The following is a 25,586-nucleotide window of genomic DNA, read 5'->3' as shown; positions in this document are numbered from 1 at the left end:
CCAATACTGGTATCGGGTACAGCTACGATACCGTGCTCATGTACTGGTACTCGTAAACTTTTTCTGATACCAAAAACCTATACCATATGATGTACGAATGTCCTTACGTAAACATTCTGCACACAAAATAAAATCACGTTTAATCCTTGTGATATTATTTTACCACAAATGCTGCAATTTAATGATATAAATATATAGTGAGCAGCACGCTTCAAATGTGAGCACTTGTGAATGTGTGGTGACAGTGTTGTGCCAACGCCGGCTACATGTACCTTGCTCTGTGGTGGTGGGGGAGTGGTTGAGCGCCGGCTTGTGAATGGAGAGCAAGATCAGGAGATGAGAACGGTCTCTAACAGCTGTTTGTCATTGCAGTGAGCTTGGAGATGGGCTTTAAGAGTGAGCCGGACGCCAGTGAGGCAGAGAGAGTGTTACCACACACAAACCGAAGAGACTGTGCTGAACTGTTTCCGCTGAAAAGTATGATTTTGAGTGTTCCGCTGAAAAGCGTGATTTTGAGTTTAAAATAAACATACCGTTTGAGATGGAATCACCATTTCCGCTTCCTCCTTTCCCCTAAATGTGAACTTTGTTACACTGGTGCCCAAACCCAGGAAGGAGGAGAGATGCGCTGTCGTGGAGTCCTCACCACTGCCATCCGCCAGGAAGTGAATGAGCTGCTGCACTCTGCCAGAGGACGGAAGAGTCGCTGCCGCCACCAAGGGGTGGAGGAGTGGCTGAGAGACAGCCGACAGCATGTCTGGGGACCGTCACGCAACTTTTATTCTTTCCTCTCTCTCTCGCTTCCCCCATAATCTTTCCCTCTCCTCTCTCCCTCCCTTCGTCTCTCCCAAGGTACAAAGAGGTGGGGTAGACTTGCTGTCAGAAGTACAGCCGGAAGGGCAACACCTCCCCTCCAGGAAGGGAGGGGAGTACGTCAAGTATGTTTTCCCGCCCTGAATTGGGTGGTGGAGGAGTGTGACGAGGAGGAGTGATGAGCTGTAATGCTGAAGTTGTTCGTTTAAAGCCATTTAAAGCTATTTCCTAGCTTTAGTAGTAGCAATACAAGCGATCACGAAGAGCTGTTGTATGTAAACAGCTGATGCGGATTCACTTCACATCACCTAACTGGCTCATATTGTCTTAAGATCAATATTAGGGGAAAAATTTCAAGCTTTCTCTAGAAACTCATCAGTCAATCATTGTTTTGAGGAATGAAGGATTTACAATGATTGAAATTGCCAAAAACTGAAGATATCGTACAAAGGTGTAACTACAGTCTTCAAAGACAAAGCACAACTGACTCTAACAAGGACAGAAATAGATGTGGAAGACCAGATGTACAAATAAACAAGAGGATAAGTACATCAGAGTCTCTAGTTTGCCTCACATGTCCTCCGCTGACAGCTTCATTGAATTCTAACCGCTCAACACCAGTTTCATGTACAACAGTAAAGAGAAGACTCGGGTGCAGCCTTATGGGATGAATTGCAAAGAAAAACCACTTAAAATATAAAAACAAAAATAAAGGGTTCAAGTGGGCAAAGAAACACAGACATTGGACAACAGATAATTGGAAAAGAGTGTTATGGATCTTAACCCCATTGAGCTTTTGTGGGATCAGCTAGACTGTAAGGTGTGTGAGAAGTGTCTGACAACACAGTCATATCTATGGCAAGAGCTACAGGAAGTGTGGGGTGAAATGTCACATGAGTATCTGGACAATCTGACAGCTGTCATTGCTGCACATGGAGGAATTTTTGATGAGAACTCTTTGAAATAGTTTAAGAAGATCAGAATTGTTTTCAAATTGTAATAGTCATGTTTCATGTTATCAATGTCCTGACTATACATTGTGATCAGTTGAATGCCACTTTGGTGAATAAAAGAAGTGTATATGCCACTCATGCATACTGTATATACTGTGTTAAGAGCATTTGTTTAAAATCACTATGTAATGCACACTCATAATAACTCCTAAAACAAATTGATTCTATCTTATTACCATGTACATCTACTTTGTGTAATATTTGCTCAAATCCCTGCATTTTCAATTGTGTTTGGTGTGATTTTCTAAACCCTGATTGGAATCGGAGCTGATTGTAGTAATAGCGCTTTTCTCTCAGTCTCTCTCTCTCTCTCTCTCTCTCTCTCTCTCTATTTTATTTTTGAATACAGTAATTATGTATTATAATTTATATTTTTGTAATATATATTTATAAATATGTTTTGCGTCCGTCGATCCACAGACTATCCCCCCATCCTACAAAAAAAATTAAATAACAAAGGGGAGGAAAAAAGACAGAGACCCCCAGAAAGTCGATGTGTATTTCACACCCTGTTAAAGATGCATTCAGTAACTGTTGTCTTTGTGTCATCTTGGACATACACTGACATCTAGTGGCTTGGATGCAGCAGCATTTAAAATCAACAGGTTTCAGATGTCATTATAGAAATGTAATTGTGGCAGCGGGGGCGTGGTCAAGCGCCCGTCCGGGAGAGAAAAGCGGTAAGGGCGCTCACACCTGAGCTAAATTATGTCTAACACCTGTCTCTAAGGAGAGTGGATAAAAAAGCCAGCAGCCACAGAGCATGGAGAGAGAGCCTGACACAAAGCAAAGAATAGTTGTGTGTGATACAAGTAAAATTAACTGTAATAATAAAGCTTACCCCTTAAGCGGACATCTGTTTCCGTCCCTTCCTTGGTCCACTTCACACTGGTGCCGAAACCCAGGACTAGAAGGAACATCTTTTTTTTCCAAGTTATGGAGCAGAGTCGCCCCATAGAGTCCTCCCAGCTGGCGGAAGTCCTCCAGTCCCTCGCTACTCTCCATCAGGGACACCAACAGGCTCTGGTGGAGCTCCGACAGGACCAGGATCGCCGGTTCTTTGAAATAATGCGGGCTCAAGCAGAAGACCGGCTTGCCATCCAGAGCCTCCTCAGCCAGAAGGCTGCTCCAGACGCAGCCGCGACCCCGGACCCCGCGCCACACTGCCCCCACCCTCGCTACAGAAGATGGGGCCGGCAGATGATCCAGAGGCGTTCCTGGACCTCTTTGAACGCACGGCGGAAATTTGGGGTTGGCCAGCGACCAGTGGGCAGCCCGCCTCGTCCCTCTCTTGTCCGGGGAGGCACAGCTCGCGGCACAACAGCTTCCGGCAGCAAGCCTCCTGGCTTATACCGACCTGAGGAGAGCCATCCTGCAACGGGTTGGTCGGAGTCCGGAAGAAAGTCGCCAGCTCTTCCGGGCCTTGAAACTGGATAAATCCGACCGCCCGTTTGCGTTCGCCCAGCGGCTCCGTGATGCCTGTCGGAGGTGGCTGTTTGTGGAGGACCGCGACATTGAGGAGCTGGTCGATCAGGTGGTACTGGAGCAGTTTGTCCAGCGCTTGCCCCGGAAAACGGCGGAGTGGGTCCAGTGCCACCGCCCGGCGTCGCTGGAGGAAGCCGTACGGCTCGCGGAGGACCACATGGCGGCGATTCCCAGGGCGGATGAGCCCTCTCTCTCTCTCTCCCCTTCCCCTGTGTCTTCCCCTGTTTTTCTCCCCTCCCCTCTCGTTCTGCTCTCTCCCCAGGGTCCGTTCCTGCCCCCCGCAGTCGCGGAGGATTCACGAGACCAGCTTCCCGGCCGTGGGAAAACCCGCCTATCCCTTCCCCGTCCTTCAGCCGCTCTCCTCCTCAGGTGGGGGCGCCCGCCAGCACGGATGCGGTCTGCTGGAGGTGCGGAGACCCGGACCACTTCCAGGATCAGTGTCCGCTGATGGAAATAGGGACGGTGGTGCGGGTCTCCGACTTCCCGCAGGCTGCCCCCGATCGGGCTGGAGCGTACCGTGTTCCGGTAAGGATCCAGGGGGGTACATACCAAGCATTGTTGGATACCGGCTGTAACCAGACCACCATCCACCAACGCTTGGTTCAACCCGGGGCTTTGGGTGTAGCTAAACTGGTGAGGGTGAGGTGTGTGCATGGGGATGTTCACAAGTATCCCATGGTGACCTTGGCGATTAAATTCAGGGGAAAAAACCATAGTGTGAAGTGGACCAAGGAAGGGACGGAAACAGATGTCCACTTAAGGGGTAAGCTTTATTATTACAGTTAATTTTACTTGTATCACACACAACTATTCTTTGCTTTGTGTCAGGCTCTCTCTCCATGCTCTGTGGCTGCTGGCTTTTTTATCCGCTCTCCTCACGCTACTGCAATTAGAGACAGGTGTTAGACATAATTTAGCTCAGGTGTGAGCGCCCTTACCGCTTTTCTCTCCCGGACGGTCGCTTGACCACGCCCCCGCTGCCACAGTAATATTCACAGTCAGTCGTGATGACTTTAATCAATGAGTGAAAGTGTCAAATAACAGGACGGTTACTGAGATTAAGCGAGAAGTATTCAGCTGGTCATGTGATTCTAACATGGCAGCCCCCATGTGTGGACCCTCTCCATGTAGAATAATACCGCTTTTTATATGGTTACTGAAATGACTGGAGTCTTCATTTTAATATGAGTGCTCATGATTTCATACATATATTGCAAAATTACAATTCATGTCTTTACAAGTAAAAATTACTGAGTGCACCTTTAAGTAGTTTATCTGAATCTTTAGTATTCATAAAACAGTAGGTGAGAAATACCTACTACATCTTGCATCCACTGGACACTGTACTATCAAAACTGTACTAGCTCTTAAGTTGAAAAAATATTCAATTATTTAGAAAATTGATTTTACCATTGCACAGAAATCTAATTTTTATTTGATCATGCAGAGTGTTAAAGTTCAAAAAAATTGTTTCTAGTGAGCCGAATATATATAAAAAAACTAAAAAAACAATCCGAATTCTACATACAATCTCAAAAAAAACATTTGTGTCCAAATACTTTTCGTTGTCACTGTGCATACCACTCATTTTCCTATAAATGATATCAACTGAACCAATTACAAAAGCATTTGCTTAGTTAATGAGGGATTTAAATCCCAAAAATTAAAGGCAGGTTCAAATCTTCATGCTTTGAATGAGTACATGTTCTTCATGGTGATTTCCTCTCCAGTAATCTTCACCCTTCTCTGGTTCCTCTTCAAACAGACCACAATCACTACAATCACGATCAGCATGACAACAAACACAGCAACAGACGTCAGTACAGTTATGATGATGTTGTTTTTGACTGAGCTCTTAAACTGACATCTGTCGCCATAGTACCACCAGTCATTTCCCACTGCACACCTAAAGACAGAGACAACACACCTGTTCAGTGCTCATTTCAGTCAATTCATTTCGTTAGTTGTGATTTCATTGAGGCCATGTTAAAGGAATAGTTCATACAAAAACATTTTCACAAGTTTGAATCCAGGGCGTGCAAATTGGCCCTGTTGCTGGGGAGGGTAGAGTCACGTTGGGTAACCTCCTTGTAGTCGCTATAATGTGGTTCTCGCTCTCGGTGGAGCACGTGGTGAGTTGTGCGTGGATGCCGCGGAGAATAGCATGAAGCCTCCACACGCATTATGTCTCCGTGGTATTCTCGTCATCCAAATCAGGTCAGAGTTCACCAGACTTGAACTTTCGACAACAGCAAATGAAAACGAAATGTCCTGTTATCATGTTCGGATGCATTTGAATGGAAGTTAACATAGTTTGACCACATAGCACAAAGTTTAGGGGTCTGTTCAAATCACAAATGAGCCCAAATAATAGTGATGCCTGCCTTAGCAAACACCACTAATAATCATTAATCTATGCAACAACAAAAAAAGTAAACTCAGACAAAATGAATAAGCTCAAGGTCTGTCTTCTATTACCAGCACACTGCATCTCCTGCATCTGGCACACACACACCATCATTTTCACATTGCACCAACACACACGGGTCATAAGGGACTGTGGTAAATGTTGGTGCAGTAGTTGTAGTGGATGAGGTGCCATTGTTTAGGGTAGTTTGACCGGGTGAGCTGGTAGAGTTTGTTGTGGAAGTTGAGTTGGATGGAGTCATAGTTGTAGGAGGCAAAGGCTGTGAAACAACCAGGTGAGAGATATCTACAAGAAAACAAACAGATGGACAAATATAAGCATGTTAACTGATATTCTAATACACAATTTAAATGAAAAATTAATAGAATTACACTCTCTAACATATGACATTTTTAATCTTTTAAAAATAATCTGTATTATTGTCTTTTGTTTCTAGTACAAATATCGAAACCTTTCTCAATGCACTCAATCCGGGTGGCGGAGGACTCCGCGGTTGCCTCCGCATCTTATCACGTGGCTTGTTAAGCGTGTTACCACGGAAACGTAGTGCGTGTGGAGACTTCACGCTATTCTCCGTGGCATCCACGCACAACTCACCATGTGCCCCACCAAGAGTGAGAACCACATTATAGCGACCACGAGGAGGTTACCCCATGTGACTCTACCCTCCCTAGCAACCGGGCCAATTTGGTTGCTTAGGAGACCTGACTGGAGTCACTCAGCACGCCCTGGATTCAAACTCACGACTCCAGGTGTGACAGTCAGCATCAATACTCCGTGAGATACCCAGACCCCCAAAATATCTCAACATTAGTAAAACAAAATACATTTACTTGAGAAGCAAAATGACAAGATATTTTGTCCTGTTTTTAAAGAAATCTAGCAAAATGTTGTTATGTTAATGCTTATAACAATAAAAAACATATTTCCACTGGGGAGGGAAAAAAAGATTCATTAAAAAAACACAATTTATTTTTCATACCCCAATGGCAAATAGTTTCTATGGAGGACGAAACCTACAAAAATAATACATGTTATACAAATAAATACATCAATACATTTGCATATTCAAGCATAAATAAATATATTATAAATGTGCCAGGAGATATAATTTTTTTTAATGCACCAATGAAAACAAAAATAAAAGAATATAAAACATAAATAAATAGTTGGTGAAATACAAATTGTTAGAGTATACGCTACATTTTAAGTTGATTTTAATTCCATATTTCTCTATTACTGTAATCATTAATTTATTTCTGTATGCTGTTCCGAATTCATTTTCTTCGAGCAACATGCTAATGAGAGGATTTCAACAGCTGTTCAGGCATCAAACTAGCGACACCATGTGCAACCGTTTTTGGTGGGAGTTTGCAATTTCACCACGGCGAAGAAAATCGATAGCAGAATCGCTCCGTGAGGCAGAGAATCATAAATGCGAGATCCTTTGCTAATTAGAAATTGCTGATTGTGAAAATTCGGTATCATTCTAATAAATGTCATAGTCAAGCTAAGCACTACAATGATCAGTCAGTCATAAAGTCCGCCTACTGATATTTGATTGACAGCCTCTCATCAGCATGTTGCTCGAAGAAAAAATCAATATGGAACTACATACAGAAATAAATGAATGATTAAAAAAATATAAAAAAAATCAAGTTTCAATTTTACATTTCCTTTTAACAATTTTGCATTGCCTCAAGCGTTTTATATTGTATTATTTTTCATTAATTTGTGCATTTATTTATTTAATTATTCTCACACATTTACTTATTTACTTATTTATATATGTATTTGTTTATTTATATATTCATTATTTTGGCTGGCTTCGTCCTCCTTGTTTCTTCTTGTTTTAATATAAATCAAAATACATTTGTTTAGATTTCTCTAAAAACAAGACTTATGCAATTGTTCCAGGTTCAATACATGTTGAGCTCAATCCACAACATTTGTGGCATAATGTTGATTACCACAAAAGTTTATTTTGACTCGTTCCACCTTTTCTTTAAAAAAAGCAAAAATGGAGGTCACAGTGAAACACTTTCAATGGAAGTGAATGTTGACAATTTGTTACATTAAAATACTAATTTTTCCAAAAGTATAACCACAAGACATAAACAATATGCATATTAACTTGATTTTAGTGTGATAAAATCACTTATAAACCTTTTCTATGAAAAGTTAAAGCCAATTTTACAACTTCATTACAGACGATGTATTGTCAACAAACCCAAAAATGACTAAAAATGACGATGTAAACAGCTTTACTGATCAAATAATACATGAGATTTAACAGAAGAATTAATGCAAGTGCTTTTATAAAATTATAAGCTTCACATTTTAAACCCTCAAAAAATTGCCCACATTCACTTTCATTATAAGTGCCTCACTGTAACCCAGATCTTAATCATTTTTTGTGGTAATCAACATGACACAAATGCTGTAAATTGATCACAACTTGAATTGAACCCAGAACATTCCTTTAATAAATTATGTCATTCTGCTTCTCAAGTCATTTTTAAGGACATTTATATCAGGGTACCAGTGTGTGTGTATATATATATATATATATATATATATATAATAATTACAGGTCAACTGATATAGGATTTTGCTGAAATAACAGATTAATCTGCCTCTTTTTTTCAGATTAGATTTTTCAGAGCACGTACCGTGGAGACATAATGCGTGTGGAGACTTCACGCTTATCTCCGCAGCATCCACACACAACTCACCATGTGCCCCACGGAGAGCGAACCACATTATAGCGACCACGAGGAGGTTACCCCATGTGACTCTACACCTGCCTAGCAACTGGGCCAATTTGGTTGTTTAGGAGACCTGGCTGGATTCACTCAGCACACCCTGGATTCAAACTCACGACTCCAGTGGTGGTAGTCGGCATCTTAACTCGCTAATCTGCCTCTTAACAAAATGTCAATACTAATACTAATAATAACAACGCAGGACTTTTAGCGATAAACAAGTCATAAATACACAGGGACTCTTATTTTAAAATGTCTGCACTTCATTCAAGCAGATAAGGGAAATAAAATATGCACTCTTAAGTTCATCTACAAGGTATTACAATATAAACACTTTAAAGTTAACATTGTCATAATTTATCAACAGCTAGATCAATAGATCATCAGTGATTGCTTTTTACATTTTTATTTATTTTTAATAGCGAACCAAACTGAAGCAAATGAAATTGTTGAATCTCAAGTACCCTGCTTATTTTTATGAGTGTGGCAGCCCCTAGTCCTCATTCACTGTCATCATCAAGTGTGGCCAGAATGTTCTTCAAAATTTCCACTTTTGTGTTCCATGGAAGAAAAACTCATACATTAGGTTGAGTAAATAATGACATATTTTTTCCATTTTTGGGTGAACTATCTTTTTAAAGACATACGATATGAATATCAGTGCTCACCCTCCATCGTGAGGAGAAAGATGGCATCTCCACCCTTGATGAAGTCTCGGCTCAGGGCTCTAGCCTGTGACAGGTAAACAGGTGTTCCAGCGCCTGGGCCACGGAAGAACTCAGTCCCATTGTCTTCCGTAACTTTTAGCCCAACTTTACGTGGATCATCCCAGAAAAACATTTCAGAACCTGAAGGCCAGTAGAAACGGTAACTTGAACCAAACAACAAAATACACCTATTAATTAATTACAAGTAAATTATTTGCATGAAAATATTTAAAAAATCAAACAGGACGAGATTGGAGTGGCATGCCCAAATGGACGACACCTCACCTTCCACAGTCATCGTGGGGTCTGTAGTTATGCTTCTCTGGTTGGACATGCGTCTACGGATGTCTGCATTCTGGTCCAGCAGTGTCATGGTTATCTGTTTCCAGCGAGCAGGCCAGATCAGACCTTCATCGACAATGCCGTCCCCTGACGTTAAGTGAGCGTAAGCTCCCAGTTCACGTGGGTTCCCAGTGGTACCGCTGGGATACAGGCTCATTTGGAAGGTGTAGCCATCTTTAGATTTAAATCGTGGGCTGTGAATGGCAGTGTCCATTGGTGTATTCTCCAGAACACTTTTAAAGTCTTTGATCCTCCATATATGTTCTGGGCAAGTGGTCTCTGATAGGTTAATGTCATCCAGTGAGAGCCCACCTCTGTTTCCAGACCCTTTAATTCCTTCAAACACCACACGAAACTTACTGGAGACATTCAGGCTCACGTGGTGGAGCTGCCAAAGGTCACCAGGAGGAGCTTTAGAAGAAAGACATAAATGAGTCAGTCAATTGGTCTGTCAATTGATGCTGATTGGTCAATACAGCTTTCCAGACCAGCTACAATACATGAAATATATAACCGCTATGACATGAAACATCTGTCCCCATCTTTAAAGCAGAACATTTTAGCCGTCTTGGTTCCGGAAGTATTTTTCCATATTAGTTTTCACGTGGACACATTGGGGCGGCTGTGGCTCAGTTGGTAGAGCCAATTGCAGGGTTGGCGGTTTGATTCCCAGCCCACATGACTCCACATGCCGAAATGTCCTTGGGCAAGACACTGAACCCCAAGTTGCTCCCAATGGCAGGCTAGTGTCTTGCATGGCAGCTCTGCCGCCGTTGGTGTATGAGTGTGTGTGTGTGAGTGTGTGTGTGTGTGTGTGTGTGTGTGTGTGTGTGTGTGTGTGTGTGTGTGTGTGAATGGGTGAATGGGACACAGTGTAAAGCACTTTGATAAACTCTAAGGTTAAAAAAAGCACTATATAAGTGCAGACCATTTACACTGGATAAGCTGGTGAGAACACTGGTAAAGGTGTTTACATGCCATGCGAAAATGTTGTAAAGGGTAAAGGTCGACCAGTTTATTCTTACACCATTTATGACCTTAAACAATAAAGGAACGTTGTTTATTGAGTTTACATGACCACATGCATTGTCGCCTTATTAAGCATAATCGTGTAAGAACATGCATGTAAATACGCTCAGTGAATCTAATCACAATATAGACAAAGAATAGACAAAGTTACATTCAAATTTATAAAATATATTGTGGCAGGGCGGAGGGCAGAGCTAGGTCGTGATTCTGCACACCCGGCCCCTAATCAGGCTACTCAAGCCTCCGAGAGAGGCCACAGACCGCGAGGGGAGTAGGGGCTCCCAACCAAAAACCGTCTACCAAAAACACGGAGGGGCGTTCCGTCCGCCAGGGGCCGGAGGTTAGCCTCCGATCCGTCCGGGGAAGCGCGGATGTTGTCCATCAGAGGGTGGTGGAGTGGCCGAGGACCAAGTTACGCCGTATCGGAGAAATGGCGAGTAAGTGTTTTTTTTTTTCTCTCTCTCTCCTCTCTCTTCCACTGTCGCTCCGTTTAGGCCTTTCCCTCTCTTTTTTAAATGTTTTGTTAATTTGGCACAATCACCGTTACAGCGTGTAGGTGCCACACTTTTTTTTTTTGTTACCCTCCCCTTGTCCCCTCCCTCATCCAGGTAGACGGGGATGACCTGCCAGGAGACGGTGCAGAAGGCACGCCCCTCCTTAGGGAAAGAGGAGGAGGGGGGGGGGTGCGCACATTATGCCGGGGGCTCCCCGGCCTGATAGAACGAGGGAGGAATGTGGCAGGGCGGAGGGCTTGGCCGAGTCGTGTGTGTGTTTGTCTTATTGTTTCAGTTTTATATTAAACTTTTATTTATATTGCCAAGCTGGTTCTCGACGACTCCTTTCCTTTAATTCCTTTTCATATATTTTTTGCACTTCTTCAGGCAGAATTGTTGTAGCCGAGTGCCGTTGCAGGACACCAATGATGCTGTTGAACACAGTTTCAAAGAAAACAATAGTATCAAACTTTAAACAGCTGTATTCCACATCTGGTGTGTGACCCCTCAACAATGCCCTTAAGCTGTCACTATATTCACAATATAGCACTTCCATGAATGCTTTATTGCTTAAAAATACAATAATGAGTAGCCAAAGCTTTACTCACCATCAAATAATTTGAATCTACATGGTGCAAATAAAATGTCATTGACAACAGTAAAATCTTAACTGCATAACTCAATATTGGTGAAGAGATACGTTTTTTAACCTCACAAATATGTCTTGGTCTTCTAAAAATCTACTTCAAAGCCAGAGCAGGTGTACCATTAATCTGTTGAATAAGACGTAGGGTTCCATTAGGGTTGGCCTTGTTGAACTCTCGCACCCAGATTTGGAGCTGGTCGCTTGCATGACCGCTGTTGTAAGAGAAGAACTGCAGACACTGGAATCCTTGCTTGGGATACAGAAGCTTGCTCTCCATCAATGCCTTGTTCCCCTGCACCCCATCTGCTGTGCTGAAGTGCATGAAATAACCCCTTTCTGAAAACATGACAAAAATGTAAATTTTATCAGACAGGAAATGAACTGTTTTATTTATTACTACAGTACATGCAAAACCGTAAGGCTGGGGTATGCTTTGTTTTTTGAGTGCCGTTTCATCCTGCACACAGTCAAGCTGAACACACACCATTCAAAGTATACTCTTTTCACCACGAGCGTGTATGGACATGTTCGATGCTTCCGCACCTTGACTGCTTTGAGTTACATTTTTAGCACAGTCAAAGGCAGACACATATGTTTTGTAGGTTGCATATTCATTGCAATGGGCATTAAATCTCTTAAATGCTCATCTTCCACTATATTAATCTGCCGGTAAACTGTGGCTATCCACTTTCCTGCAGCAATCGTGAAGCTGCATTCATGATTTGCATCAGGGTGGCTGAGCACTGCTTTGAACTCACCATACACATACATAGGCTGAAAAATACTTGATTTCTATCACAAGTCCCATCTGGGCTTTGTTTGTACATCAAACAGTGCTAAGAGCTCCTTTCTCCATTTTATCACTGACAAACGCTGTCGTTATTTTAATTTACTGACATAACTTTATTCTCATCATAGGGGAAAGCATAACGGTGAACTTACGTGCTAAGTCAAGCCCATAGAATGTCTATGGGACCGCAGCATTATGCCGTTTTATGCTAAGCTCCCCTTGGTAGAAGGGCGCTGGTGCTGTGGCATGTGCGTCAGTGTAATACTTTTTAAGGTTCCACCTTTCACACCAGTATTTTTTACACCAGTGTAGAAAAATGAATGCTTTAATTCTGAGAGCTCTAAATTCTCCCTAAACCAAGTTATTATAGTATATCCATATTCATTTTAAAGCATTATACTCTTACTACAGTATGTCAACAATTGACACTATTTCTCAGTAATTATGCAAGTATCTTAAAATCTGAGCATCAGAACATCTGAGACAAAGTTCATATGCTACCACTTTGTTTGTGTAAGCGAGAAACCGTCAGATTAAACACAAGTTAAGTTTAGCGTGCCACAAGGCTCTGTATTAGGTCCTCTACTGCTGTCGTTGTACATGCTTCCCTTAGGAGACATTACCAGGAACCATGGAATTAGTTTGAACTGTTAAGCCATTGATACTTCGCTTTATAATTCTTCCAAACCTGATGAAATGTTAGCAGAGAGTATTAATCATATAAAAGACTGGGTGACATATGACGCTATTTTTGAGAGCCACTAGTGGCTCAGAAATTACACACTTCTTTCAAGATGCAGTTATGACAGTTTAAGGAGTTTGGCTTTTCTATGTATTAATTTACCTTCAAAATCACCAGTCAATTCAACAAATTATACTGACTTTTATACACGTATATATATTTAACTTATATTTAATTATATTATTAGAAGCTAAAATGCAATTTCTTGCCTTTACATACATCTGTTTCCAAGCGCGATCATTTTTAAAAATTAGTTCTAAGAAGAAAATTCACATGAGCGCATAACTTATTTTTATTTTATTGTTTTGGTTTTTTTTTCACAGTGAAGTGTATGTTCTTACTTTATTCATTTATGGTCAAAATAAGTGAAACAAATCTACCAGTGCTGAAGAAGTAATCCAAAGTATTTAGAATATGTTACAGACCTTGAGTAATCTTATGGAATATGTAAAAAATTACATTTTACAGCATGTATTCTGTAATCTGTAGAGGAATACTTTTTAAAAGTAACCCTCCCAACTCGGTCGATAGAAGTATAACGATATTAACAGTTGTAAATACATTATGTAATACATCTAAACAAGAAAACAAAAAACATCTCCAAAGGAAGAAAAACTGAAATTGTATCATTTTATTGCCAGTTTCTTTGCTTTAAATGTAAGAAAACGTAGTAAATAATGCCCTTTGATCACTAGTGGATTTATACTCTTGACACCCAATGGAAGAATTGCATTAGTGGTTTTCTCTGCTTACCAGCCACTCATTTATTCTTTTTGACTGGAAAACATAAAAATAATCTGGCCACCCTTCATGTCAGGGCCAGGCTGCTAAAACAAACAGAGCAATATTTTGAAAGGCGCCACAGAGTCAAAGTATTTACACTCTTCATGATGTCAGTCTATGAATGGCACAGTTATGAACACTAAACTTGGATAGATGTGAAAAATTTGGCACATCACCTTCATATCAGTTCAGTTAAAGTAAACATGATGCCATTTAACTTCTGCAATGAGATGTACTTCTGAATGAAACAGGTTATTCAAAGAGTAAAACATTTAGGACAGGACCAAAGATGCTTAATCGGATTGAGATCTGTGGAATTTGGAGGCCAGGGCAACACATTGATTTCTTGATCATGCTCCTCAAACCATTCTCGAACAATGTGTGCAGTGTGGCAGGGTGCATTATCCATCATTAACATTTCTGGGACTTGTGCCACAGTCAGATCTGTCAGATCTACTCATACCTTGACATGTGACCTTGCTAAGAGATGATCTACGTTATTTGCTTTACCTGTGAGTGGTCATAATATTTTGGCTCATTGGTGCATGTATGAAGATTGTATATTCCATTACACTTCACTGCAATTAAGACTGACTTACCATCACAGCGTCCCATGTAAGTGTAGTCAGTGTCTGGTCCATCTGTCGCTTTGGAAACTCGCTGCCAGATAGTTTTATTAGTATTTCCATGGCTTTGGATCATTCCACAGATATTCTCAGACTCAAAGTCACAGGAGTCCAGGAAGGTGGAAGAGCTAGCTGTAAAACCAACATGTGCTGTCAGATGAACCAACAATAAAAGAACTTTGAACAGCCATAAATAACCTACATAACCTTAGGGTTAAACTTAAAGTTATCTCTCCTGTGACGACCTAAAATTTGATTTCACAGCAAAGAAGAAATTCCACATTATGGCAAATTTTCTCATCATTATCCTTTTGCCATAGACATGCTGCATGATACATACAGTGATCTTAAGCAATACACTGTACACTCTATAATGTGAATCTCACAAAAAATATTTCCAGGTATATTTCACCGCAAAATAGATTCAGATTTTTTTAATAAATAAATAAATAAAATGTTGCCTATATAAAATTAAGCTTGTTTTAAGGATCTTTTTTTTTATATATATTTTTTTGCATTGTGACATTATTTTCATGATAATTAATCACATTTTCCCACCCAAAAAATGATCTCATTCTCATTACTGCAATAATTCCGAATGTTTTACTATTGAGTCAATTACACATGAATTACAGTAAACAAATACTGTTATACAATGTTTTTGTATTCAAACAGCATACATTAAAGGTTGCATACTGTACACAACGTATACAAATGCATGCAATTTTAGTCATTATTAGTAAATAAGACTCAATGTCACAATGCAAAAATTCTTAATGGTCCTAAAAATGGACATGCATGTGAGAAGGTGTTTTCAAAAGTTACTGATCAAAGACTGTACTGCCTTTAGTTATTTCAACAAGATCCCATGAATTTAAATGCTGTTACAAACACAAAGTATGATTAATAATTATGATTGATATCATTTGAATTAAATAACTGCTGACATGACATTTTATAAAGGAAAGAGGTTTTATATCATTCTGTGTAATGAAGAATTGATAAACGTGTTACTGCAGTTGTAGAGTCTGTTTAGCTTGAGCAAGTCGCTGTCGCTGAACTCCATGCGCTGGCCTATGACTTCACTGAAGGCAGGGATTTTGGTGACTATGGTGGGCTCCGTCCCATTCCTGAAAGCATTCTTGCTGTAATGCATCATGGAACCGTAGTCATAGGGTACATTCAGAGCACTGGATCTGGTGTCGTTGTATTTGTTGAAGTTATGCTCTTTGCCTGTGAAATGAATGTGACCTTTGAAGTAAATGTTTTTCAATCCTTATAAATAAACAAGCATGTATAACAATAATCGTAGAATGAAGATTTTTCATTTTCTGAATAAGGTCAGAGTGGTGTTTCCCAATGGAAAAGTCACCACCATGGTCACCACGCTAGGGTGTTGCTATGAAGTTAATAAAGTTGCTATGAGTGATTTATAGCATGTTTCATGGAGTTTCTAGGATGTTCTGCTAGCTAGGTGCTTAATAGGGTGGTTGCTAGATGGTTGCTGACTGGTCCAAGTCAAAAAGATCCAGCTTTTTGTCTCTATTATATTCTCAGCTCTAGATATGGCCGGCAGGGGGAAAATCATCAATCTGATTAGTTAGAACGCCACAAGCCGCACAATTTAAGATTTCATCAATGTCCATAGCTGAAATGGTGTGGGACAAATTAAACACCAAATATCAATACTTGAAGGTTAGGGGTTTATTCAAATAACCTTGTGAGCAATAGCTATACATTTACATGACTCTGGCAACATTCTTGCAAAATTTCATTACGAAGTTCATTATACAGATCGTGACATATCTGAGGTAAAATGATCACTGTGTGGCACTAAAATAGAGTTAAATATTTTCTTAAGTTTTTAAGGTTAATTCTCCATTGAGGTTTAAATCAACAAAACCTACCTCCCTACTTTAAACCTTAAACATAAACCTAACCGATAGTGTCAGAAAAAGCAAATGTGAGATGAAACTCATAATTGCTGAAGCAACCATGTCATTTTGTGGTGCTTTTATGACACTTTCGGCTCACGTGTTGACTCGCGTGCTCTTCGGGACTCGTACACCGCAAGTGCAATGTGATATCAGTTGAGTTACCGCACAATTGAACTGTGTCCGAACATGCTTGGAAATGTAGTTGGTTATGTAATGCAAATGTTAAAATGTGTCTTGTGCTGTAGTAAGAGTTTAGATGTCATAAGATAGCATTGTGTGAGGAACAGTGTAAAAGTAAGTGTTTATAAACTGATAATCTGCCATTTTACTTATGATTTGTGTGAAAGGGAATAAAAGTCGTTGTTTTAGCACCTCAAGAGTTTATTGCACTAGGAAACCGCTACGATACGTACAACGAGCCTCATAGAAAATCAATTTGCAAAATTTACGTCTAGTAACACGATTCTATGAGAACAGGTTGGTAATAGTTATTGTATGTTTGACTAATCAAACACCACTGATAAGAAGATTTTTCATCCTCTTTGTAAGTATTTGCGGTGTAGTATGGGGGTGTAAAAATCATCAAAGGAATTTGGTGCAGAAATTGATGAATCGATTACAGAATTTGAGAATCTGTTATCATTACTGTTTCAATTCCCAATGTGATACAGAGACCATAGAGAAACAGATCAATATTTAAGTCCTTTTTTTACTATAAATTCTCCTCTCTGTCCAGTAGGTGGTGATATGCATGAAGAATGTGAATGGGCAACAGAAGAACAACTCTTAAGAGAGAAGAGCTTTTAGGAGGGCTGTTTGAAAGTCCAGATTGATAGTAAAAAAAGACTTACATTTTGATCTGTTTCTCACCCACACCTATGTAAGCGCAGCATAGTTCTTGCAGGAAGACAAGCAGCTGTACATCATCACACCATTAGCTGGGTAATTCCCAGCCAATCACATTTAAGCCATTGCTTTATAAGTCTGCTCACAATCTATCACATTGCTGTTTCAGTGTGCTAACAAGGCAACCTCCACCACCCCACCACCACCAGTTGCGTCCCATCCTCCACGGGGGTAGGCTCCTCGCCCCTGCCTCCTATCTCCGGCAGGATATGACGGTTCCGAGTACAACAACCTCGGTACTGCCAGACGAGGCCTACGCCAAAAAGAGACATTACTTTTCTATTTTATATTCATCCAATAAATGTCATCTTAAGTTTCACTCAAGTCTGCGAGTCTTCCTGATAGAAATCACATCACTTCTAAAGACACAGATTTAACCACTGGAGTCATATGGATTACTTTTATGCTGCCTTATATGCTTTTTGAGCATTAAAGGTTTGAATCCTGTTCACTTGCATTGTATGGAACAACAGAGCGGAGAAATTCTTTGTGTTCAGCAAAAGAAAGAAAGTCATACACATCTGGGATGCCATGAAGGTGAGTAAATGATTAGAGAACAGCCTACTGTAAATAAATGTAAATGAGCGAAATCGCGATATAGTTAATGCCATAAAGTGATTTCATACTGTTCTGAAGGGAACTAACCAGTTAAAAGCTAAATACCGGTTGATTAAAGTACCTCTGATAATGACACATGGCAGGTGTGAAAAGATAAAACATTCTCATGAACGTGCTTGACAAGTGGAGCTGCCACCTCTCACATTGAAAATAAAAGCCACCTTGATACACTACTATAAGATAGTATGTCTACTATATGACTTGTATATCAGACATATACCTTCAGAAATGTGATCCCAGATGATGGAGACGTAGTCATCACGGTCAGAGCGCGACTGCTCATGCCAGAAGCCTAAGGCATGGAGAAACTCATGTTCGATGGTTGCGATGCGATCACATCCACTGCCAATGGACAGCCTCTGTTTGCCAACGCGCTGGTTCCCCACTGATGAAAAACATCTATCCAGATGTTGAATTAAATATAGATGTTTAATTTCTCAAGTTAGTTGCCATACATGTACATTGCCAACATGTGCATACTTTTAACATGTGCATATTTATATAGTGTATATCTAGTGTACATTCAATATTATACATATTGTGCATATTAACATACATTATACATTAAGCAACACCTTTTTAATTGGCAAACCTCATTTAACTCCTACATGTACATTAGCATTCAGTGAGTGCAGCAGCTCACCCATTGCCTTTAAATACAGAGATATAGTTTTCTTCTCCATTCCATGGTTTGTAGTCAATGCACGATTTCAGCCGATACTGTTCAAAGGCCTTCAGAATCACCGCTTTAGCATTAATTTCTGTGCATTCAGAATGACACATACATCACATCATATATATAGCCCCCCATAGGTTAAGAGGCCACACCTTCTAAAGGATATTTATTAAGAGGTGGATAGAACAAAATCAAATCCCCTAAATCCCTATTTTTATATAACAATTATCTTCAAATAACAAATACATGCATGTTATCACTGTCTTCCATTTTGGGCATAAAGTGGCATAAATTAACCGCATTTGTCTTAAAATCTGGTTAGAGCTTCATCTAAGCTACAATAATGAACAAATACAAGCTTTTTAAAAAAATAACACAAATTGTTCTTGTACATATTGAATACATCATTCAAACATTCAAAGTATAAGCTGGAAAAAGTATGTGAACCGCTAGACTAATGACATCAACAAAAGCTATTTAATTAATTAAATGAAATTGTAGGTGTGGGTTAGAGCTACTTTGACTTATACACTTTTCACAAGGTGCATTTGCTGACTTGGACATTGCCTCGCAAAAAAGAGATCTCTAAAGACCTACATTCAAGAATTACTGCTTTGCCCAAAGCTGGAAATGTTAGAAGGTTATCTCGAAGAGCTTAGATATTTATCTGTCTCCAGTTAGTAAAACTGTCTATAAATGGAGACGATTTAGTACTTTGGCTACTCTCCCTAGAAGTGGCCATCCAGCCGAATGACTCAAAGTCTAGAGTGACAGCTAAGGACTTGAAGGAATCATCGGAACTGGATAACATCTTTGTTTATGAGTCTACTAAATGGAAACCATTAAACAGGTATTGTGTCCATGGCAGGACACCACAAAGGATTTCAGAACAAAAACATTGCTGCACACCTAAAGTTTGCTAAAGACCATTTTGACACTCCACAATGCGACTGGGAAAATGTTTTGCGGACTGATGAAGCGAAGAATGAATTGTTTGGAAATAACATGTAGCAATTTGTATGGCGTAAAAAGGGCACTGTATACCAAAATGAAAACTGCATCCCAGTGATGAAGTACGGTCATGATTTGGGGCTGCTTTGCTGCTTAGAGGCCTGGACTGCTTGCCAACATTGATTGAAAAATAAAATCTCAAGTTCATCAAGGTATCCTACAGGATAATGTCAGGGTGGCTGTGCGCCAGCTGAAGCTCAGTAGACGTTGGGCGATAAAGCAAGAAAATTACCCTAAACATCGAAATAAATCTACTACAGATTGGCTTCAAAAAAAGAAAATCCACCTTTTAGAGTCGCCCAGTCAGAGCTCAGTCCTTAACCTAATAAGCTAAAGAGAGCCGTTCACACCAGACATCCTAAGAATATGACTGAGCTAAAGCAGTTCTTTAAGGAAGAATGGTCCAAAATTCCATCTGAACGTTGTGCAGGTCTAATCCGCAGCTATTGGAAATGCTTGGTTGAGGTTATTGCTGCCAATGGACGATTGACCAGTTATTAATTCACATACTTTTTCCACAGCACTGTGAATGTTAAATGGGATATGTTCAATAAAGACATGAAAGATTATAATAGTTTGTTTGTTGTTATGCAGAATAGATAATCCCAAAATGACCAGATATCATCAGATTAATCAGTAAACCAGGGAAGTAAAGAGGGCTTTTGCATATTTGACTGAAGAAACTCACCCAAATCATCCTCAAGGTAATATGGAATAACTCTTGGCCATCTGTATTCAACCCCATTTATTGAATTTCTCCCCAGTTTCTGAGACAGAAACAGGATCTTGTTAATTTCTGTCAAATCACAATTTAATTCTGAATTATTAATGACACTAGACACAAAACACACACAAACAGGCACATTTGATTTGTTTGTGAGTTTTAGTATCAGGCTTGCTGGTAACAACAAAACATCAGCGCTTACCTCATCAACTAATATATCTCCCTCAAAAAGATCAAGACCAGCAGCTAAAAATGTGAAGATGATAAGAAAGAAAGAAAGAAAGGCCATGGTCAATTGGAATTAAAGATCTTTGTACAACCCCTGATTTTCCTATGTTTTTTTTTTTTTTAAAGCTTTATTCAGTTTTAATGGACAACTGGATAATGAATTGGACAAACAGTGTGGGAGCCTTGCTTATAAATCTAGTGTAATATTATGTTCCTCTTACCTTCATTGACATCAAAGAGATCCTCTTTACCTCCATCTACATTATACTCTGCAAAATCTGTGCCAATGTGATTAAACAGGTTTTAATTTGTAAAACCTGTTTATTAAAAAAGAATAAAAAAAGAGCAACAAAGATATCCTTACCAATCACTCGTTGTGTTGCCTAATGAACAGATTTCACAAGAAAAGGTGAGAAAGGCGGTTAAACATCAGTTTCTTTACAAACCAAAGTTGTTGTTTTTTTTTAAACACTTTCTACAAGTAAAAATAAATAACCGGTTCAGATAATATTTGGGAAAAGATTCACTCACCTCACATCTGCATTGAGAGCCAAAGAAATGTAAGATATATGCAAGAAAAATAAATGTACATGTAGTGCCCCTGTGCCCCATGCTTTCGATATGACTGGGGGCTCAACTACAAAACAACTAAAAAGCCCTGTTTGCTATCAGTCCAGCAGAATAATGCTATAAAAGATGCATAAAAAGTGCATTGCAAGCATGATGTACATGATAGTGAACGAATGTAAAGATCAATAATTGACAGAGCAGTAAACAACTGTCTGATGTGATCTTATCTCTTTATGGGGGTGGAGGGTGGGGGGGGGTATGTGGATATGGATATTTTTCCACTAAGCTCATTACAGTGCGTTATGGACACATAAATTAATATTTTTGAATTTGGCCAAAACGAGATTTAATAAAGATACATACCTTTTGGAACATCCTTTGCATCCTTTTGCATCTATGATGCCTTAAAATGCCAGCTCTGGAGGAAGCTCACTTGGTTTTGGGACTGATGCAATGTATATTGATGAATTGGGCCTGATTTCTGGCAGCCACACTGCAGGGGTGTTAATTGGCATGTACTCTGTTCTTTGCCCAATAAGATAAGGTAAGATAAGATAACTCTTTTCAGATCACAGAGGGAAAGTTCTGGTATCACATTAACATACTACAACAATTACACGGTAAACAATAAGTAATGAGTCTGTTCCAAAACATAGTGAGCTGCCTCATTGCCTTTTGCCTACTAAGGCAGTTGCCCTCTATGACAACAGACATCGGCTGTTAACTTGAGAATGTGCATTCGTATTAGCTGGATCATTCTGAAAAATTCTTTTTTTTAGCATGAGCTGAGCTAAAGAAGCACAATTTATGATACAGTTGTTTTCAGATTTTACTGCTGTTTTGGAATATATTCTTTAATAGTAATCTTGACCGACCGCTGTGGCGGAATAACCCGCCCCTCCCTCTCATCATCGTAGCCCTGCCTCCCAACAGGAGTGGGCAGGAGAGAGGAGAGGTGCAATTTAACATTGATCCTGGACTGCCCTTCCCCTCACACATCGCGGTCCCAGGGAAGCTTGATAACTCCAACTCACTGCAAGGATGCTAGACCCCCCTTTCATTTGGACACTAACACTAACCCACTTGGACACTTTATTTTGACTCTCCGAGGCCTGATGCCACATCCACTATGTTTGTCTCTTGCTCACCCCATTTGACCATTTTGGAGATTTTGGTCTCTCCCCATTCAATGTACTTCACGTACTTTTGTGCCGCTTGTCTCCATAGAACTTAGCTGGCCAGGAGCATTCCCAAGATGGTGACCGAGTGGACTAACTTGCCTTGAAAGAGACTTTGGCACCATTTAAATAGCACGCCTCACAAATACAGCACACAAGAGACTCGACTCGCAGTAGAGCACAACAGTCTGATTGCAGAGGTAAAAATCCCATTGATTTTTTACTTTCAAACCATACTTTCATCATTTTAATTAAATTATGTCATTCACAATGCTCCTCAATGTGCGTTTACAGCAGTTTGCCTTTACTGACTGATAGGTGAATCGTTCTCTTGATGATCATGAATTCAGTTCTTCTCCAGGAATTCCGCTATTAAACAAAATAAAGTGGACTGATTGCCACAAAAGCGAGACAAAGAGACCCAACAGTTCAAAGGATTTATTAACAATAAATGATAACTTAAGCAGATCCAGGATATCCCAGTACCGACAGCAGTAGAAAGTGATGGGTCTGTTTGTCTAGGAGTATGCGCTGACCGCGCAGTGAGCAGATCTGTAAGGAATCCTTCGTGAAGAGTGTTTTTGTAGGTGAGTAAGCGTTGTGGTAGTCAGGAGCAGATTTGTGAGGAATCCTCTGTTGAAGAGATGTGGACGAAGAGAACAGGCATACAGAAACCTGTAAGGCAACCACACTCCAACACGCGGGCCGAGACAGAGAGAGTGCGGTGAGTTACTTCAACGCTAAACAACAATCTAGCAAAGAACAGGACACAACAAAGGGTTTAAATGGGCAGTGAATTAGTGGAGACACAGGTGCTGCTAGCACGCTAATTAGTGGCATGATCAGTGTTCCCATGGGAACAATAAGTGTTCCCATGAAAACACTGATCATACATGCCAACAGCACCAGAAACACGTGAGGGAGAGAAATAACAAAAAAAAAACAGAACAGACCGATGAACTCACTGGAACCGTGACACTGATGGCTTCAACAGAAGCATTTACCATCGATTAACAACCTCAGAGCTCACGGTAGGTCTGTCTTTAAAGGTTTATACATTACCTCAGAGTGAACTGCTAACACTTTGCTCCAGTGCCTCGATCCCTTGGTACTTTTCACATTCATTAGGCTTGAGAGTGTGAAGGGATGTCACTGGGTTGCAAGCAATCTTAGCTTCTCTTCTTAGAAATTTCACAAACCAACTGAAGGTAAGAAACTACTTCAATTTCTTCCATTTGTGTGATTGACAACTACATCTTAAGGCTAACCAATCTTGAAAATAATTTTCTGGTTTTCATTATAGTAATTGAGGACTTCAAGGCTCTTTATTTAAGGCATAGCAGCTTCACAGCCTCTGAGAAAGTCAGTTCAACACTGTCCTTTGAGCCTACCTTTAGCTTGAGTTAAGCTTGTCTCTGAAGGCTTGAGGAATGACAATTCCATACCTTTTTTTATAATACCCCATGCTGTATAGTTAGCAGACTCTGTGCCCAGAAGAAAGTATCATTCAATGGCCTTTTTAGCTGGTCCTCCGACATACCTTCTTAGGTGGTAAATCTTCTTACTTATTGGTATGTTTTTCCTGTCAATCAAAGTTTGACATAAGATTTTCCAGTCACTGAATCTGAGTAGCTCTCCATATAATGTTGCAGGTTCTGTTATAGGGAAACAACTTGCACTGATGGATTCTGCTAAAACCCTAACGAGGTCTGCAGTGCGATCTTCTTGATGTGAGTTTGTCACATTTTACTGTGGATTACTGTAACGCTTTCATTGCAGGCTTCCCTGCATGCACAATTAGGCCTCTGCAAATAATACACAAGGCAGCAGCTCGTCTGGTCTTCAATGAACCAAAGAGAGAGAGTGCATGTTACACCACTTCTTGCCTTCACTGGCTGCCGGTTGCTGCACATATCAAATTCAAGGCTCTGATGCTGGCATACAGAATAGTCACTGGGTCTGCTCCAGCGTAACTAAAGTTTCCGGGGTATGCAGCATTTTATCTTATAGAATCCAGAGTGTGATGGAACTTAGAGTTAACTTGAAGCTTATAAATATTAAATCAATAAATACATCTTAAACTGACCTTGATGGACCTGAGTGACATTATAGCGCAGTACAAATCCCATTAAAAATCTCAATAAATTTGCATTTATTAACACTTTTTTAATAAAAACCAGTAATGTAACAACAGTAATGTCCCCCATCGTAACAAAGTAAGAGTACATTTTGTTTTTATTAGAATTTTACTTAAGCGTAAAAAGTAACCACCATTAAATCTACACTGTCAATTTAAAAAAACAATTTACGGTATAAGACTGTAAAAATGCTACAGTAAAAAAATGGAAACTGGTTAATGAGTAGTTACCATAAAATATACATAAATTTGTTTTTAAATATATTAAAAAACGATTCATGTACTTTACGGTACAATGTTGTGATATAACATGTTATTTAGTATTTTTGTATGATTTCCCCATATAATTAATGGCTAAAATGTATATTATGTTTAACAAGAGAGTACATGTACTTTTTATGGTAAATTATTGTTAAAATTACAATAAAAAACATGAATTGGTAATTCCCAGAATTCCCTGCTTGGCCCATTACATTTCATTATAATTTATGGGAATAGTTATGTTTCTTCTTATTTTTAATATCACTTATCTACATTGGGTTGTTCTGTGTTATATTTGATGTAGTTTAATTAATGTTTATTGCATCATTTTAATTTCATTTGTTACCCTGATGGTGTTTAATGTTTGGGTGAGTGACTGAGCACTGTCTCTACATGTTTATTGGTCATTGCTCCAGTAAGAGCCATTATTGATTAACTTCAAGTCATCCTGTGTCCTTCTGTAATTACTACAGTGACAACATTGAATTATAAAGTGAAAATCTGATATCTACAATTTCAGATGGTAGATATATTAAGTTTATCATTTAATAATATAAATAATGGTACTGCACCATAAAATATACAGTAAAAACAACAGTTTTAAACGAAATATTACAGGTTGTTCTGGAAAGTTGTTAACATTTTTACTGCATTTTTTACAGAAATATTCTGACAAC

The 25,586-nt window shown here is 39.7% G+C and overlaps 1 protein-coding gene across 1 annotated transcript; it reads right to left on the bottom strand.

Moving 5' to 3' along the window:
- Window positions 1–4,994: 4,994 nt before the first annotated feature.
- On the bottom strand, window positions 4,995–24,618 carry mep1bb (meprin A subunit beta b). The gene is made up of 15 exons (XM_052133843.1): window positions 24,598–24,618; window positions 22,998–23,144; window positions 21,128–21,146; window positions 20,985–21,041; window positions 20,738–20,781; window positions 20,500–20,578; window positions 18,768–18,885; window positions 18,345–18,523; window positions 15,678–15,896; window positions 14,633–14,795; window positions 11,843–12,054; window positions 9,497–9,964; window positions 9,173–9,352; window positions 5,790–6,024; window positions 4,995–5,217 (listed from the first exon to the last, which is right to left on the bottom strand). Exons 1-15 carry the CDS (start codon window positions 24,616–24,618, stop codon window positions 4,995–4,997), a joined length of 2,364 nt encoding a protein of 787 aa, XP_051989803.1.
- Between the last annotated feature and the right edge of the window lie 968 nt (window positions 24,619–25,586).

Source organism: Xyrauchen texanus, chromosome 9 (genome assembly GCF_025860055.1).
Source record: "Xyrauchen texanus isolate HMW12.3.18 chromosome 9, RBS_HiC_50CHRs, whole genome shotgun sequence".
Classification (NCBI taxonomy): Eukaryota; Metazoa; Chordata; class Actinopteri; order Cypriniformes; family Catostomidae; genus Xyrauchen; species Xyrauchen texanus.
Note: the sequence above shows the minus strand (reverse complement) of the source record. Positions and strands in the feature narration are given on the sequence as shown.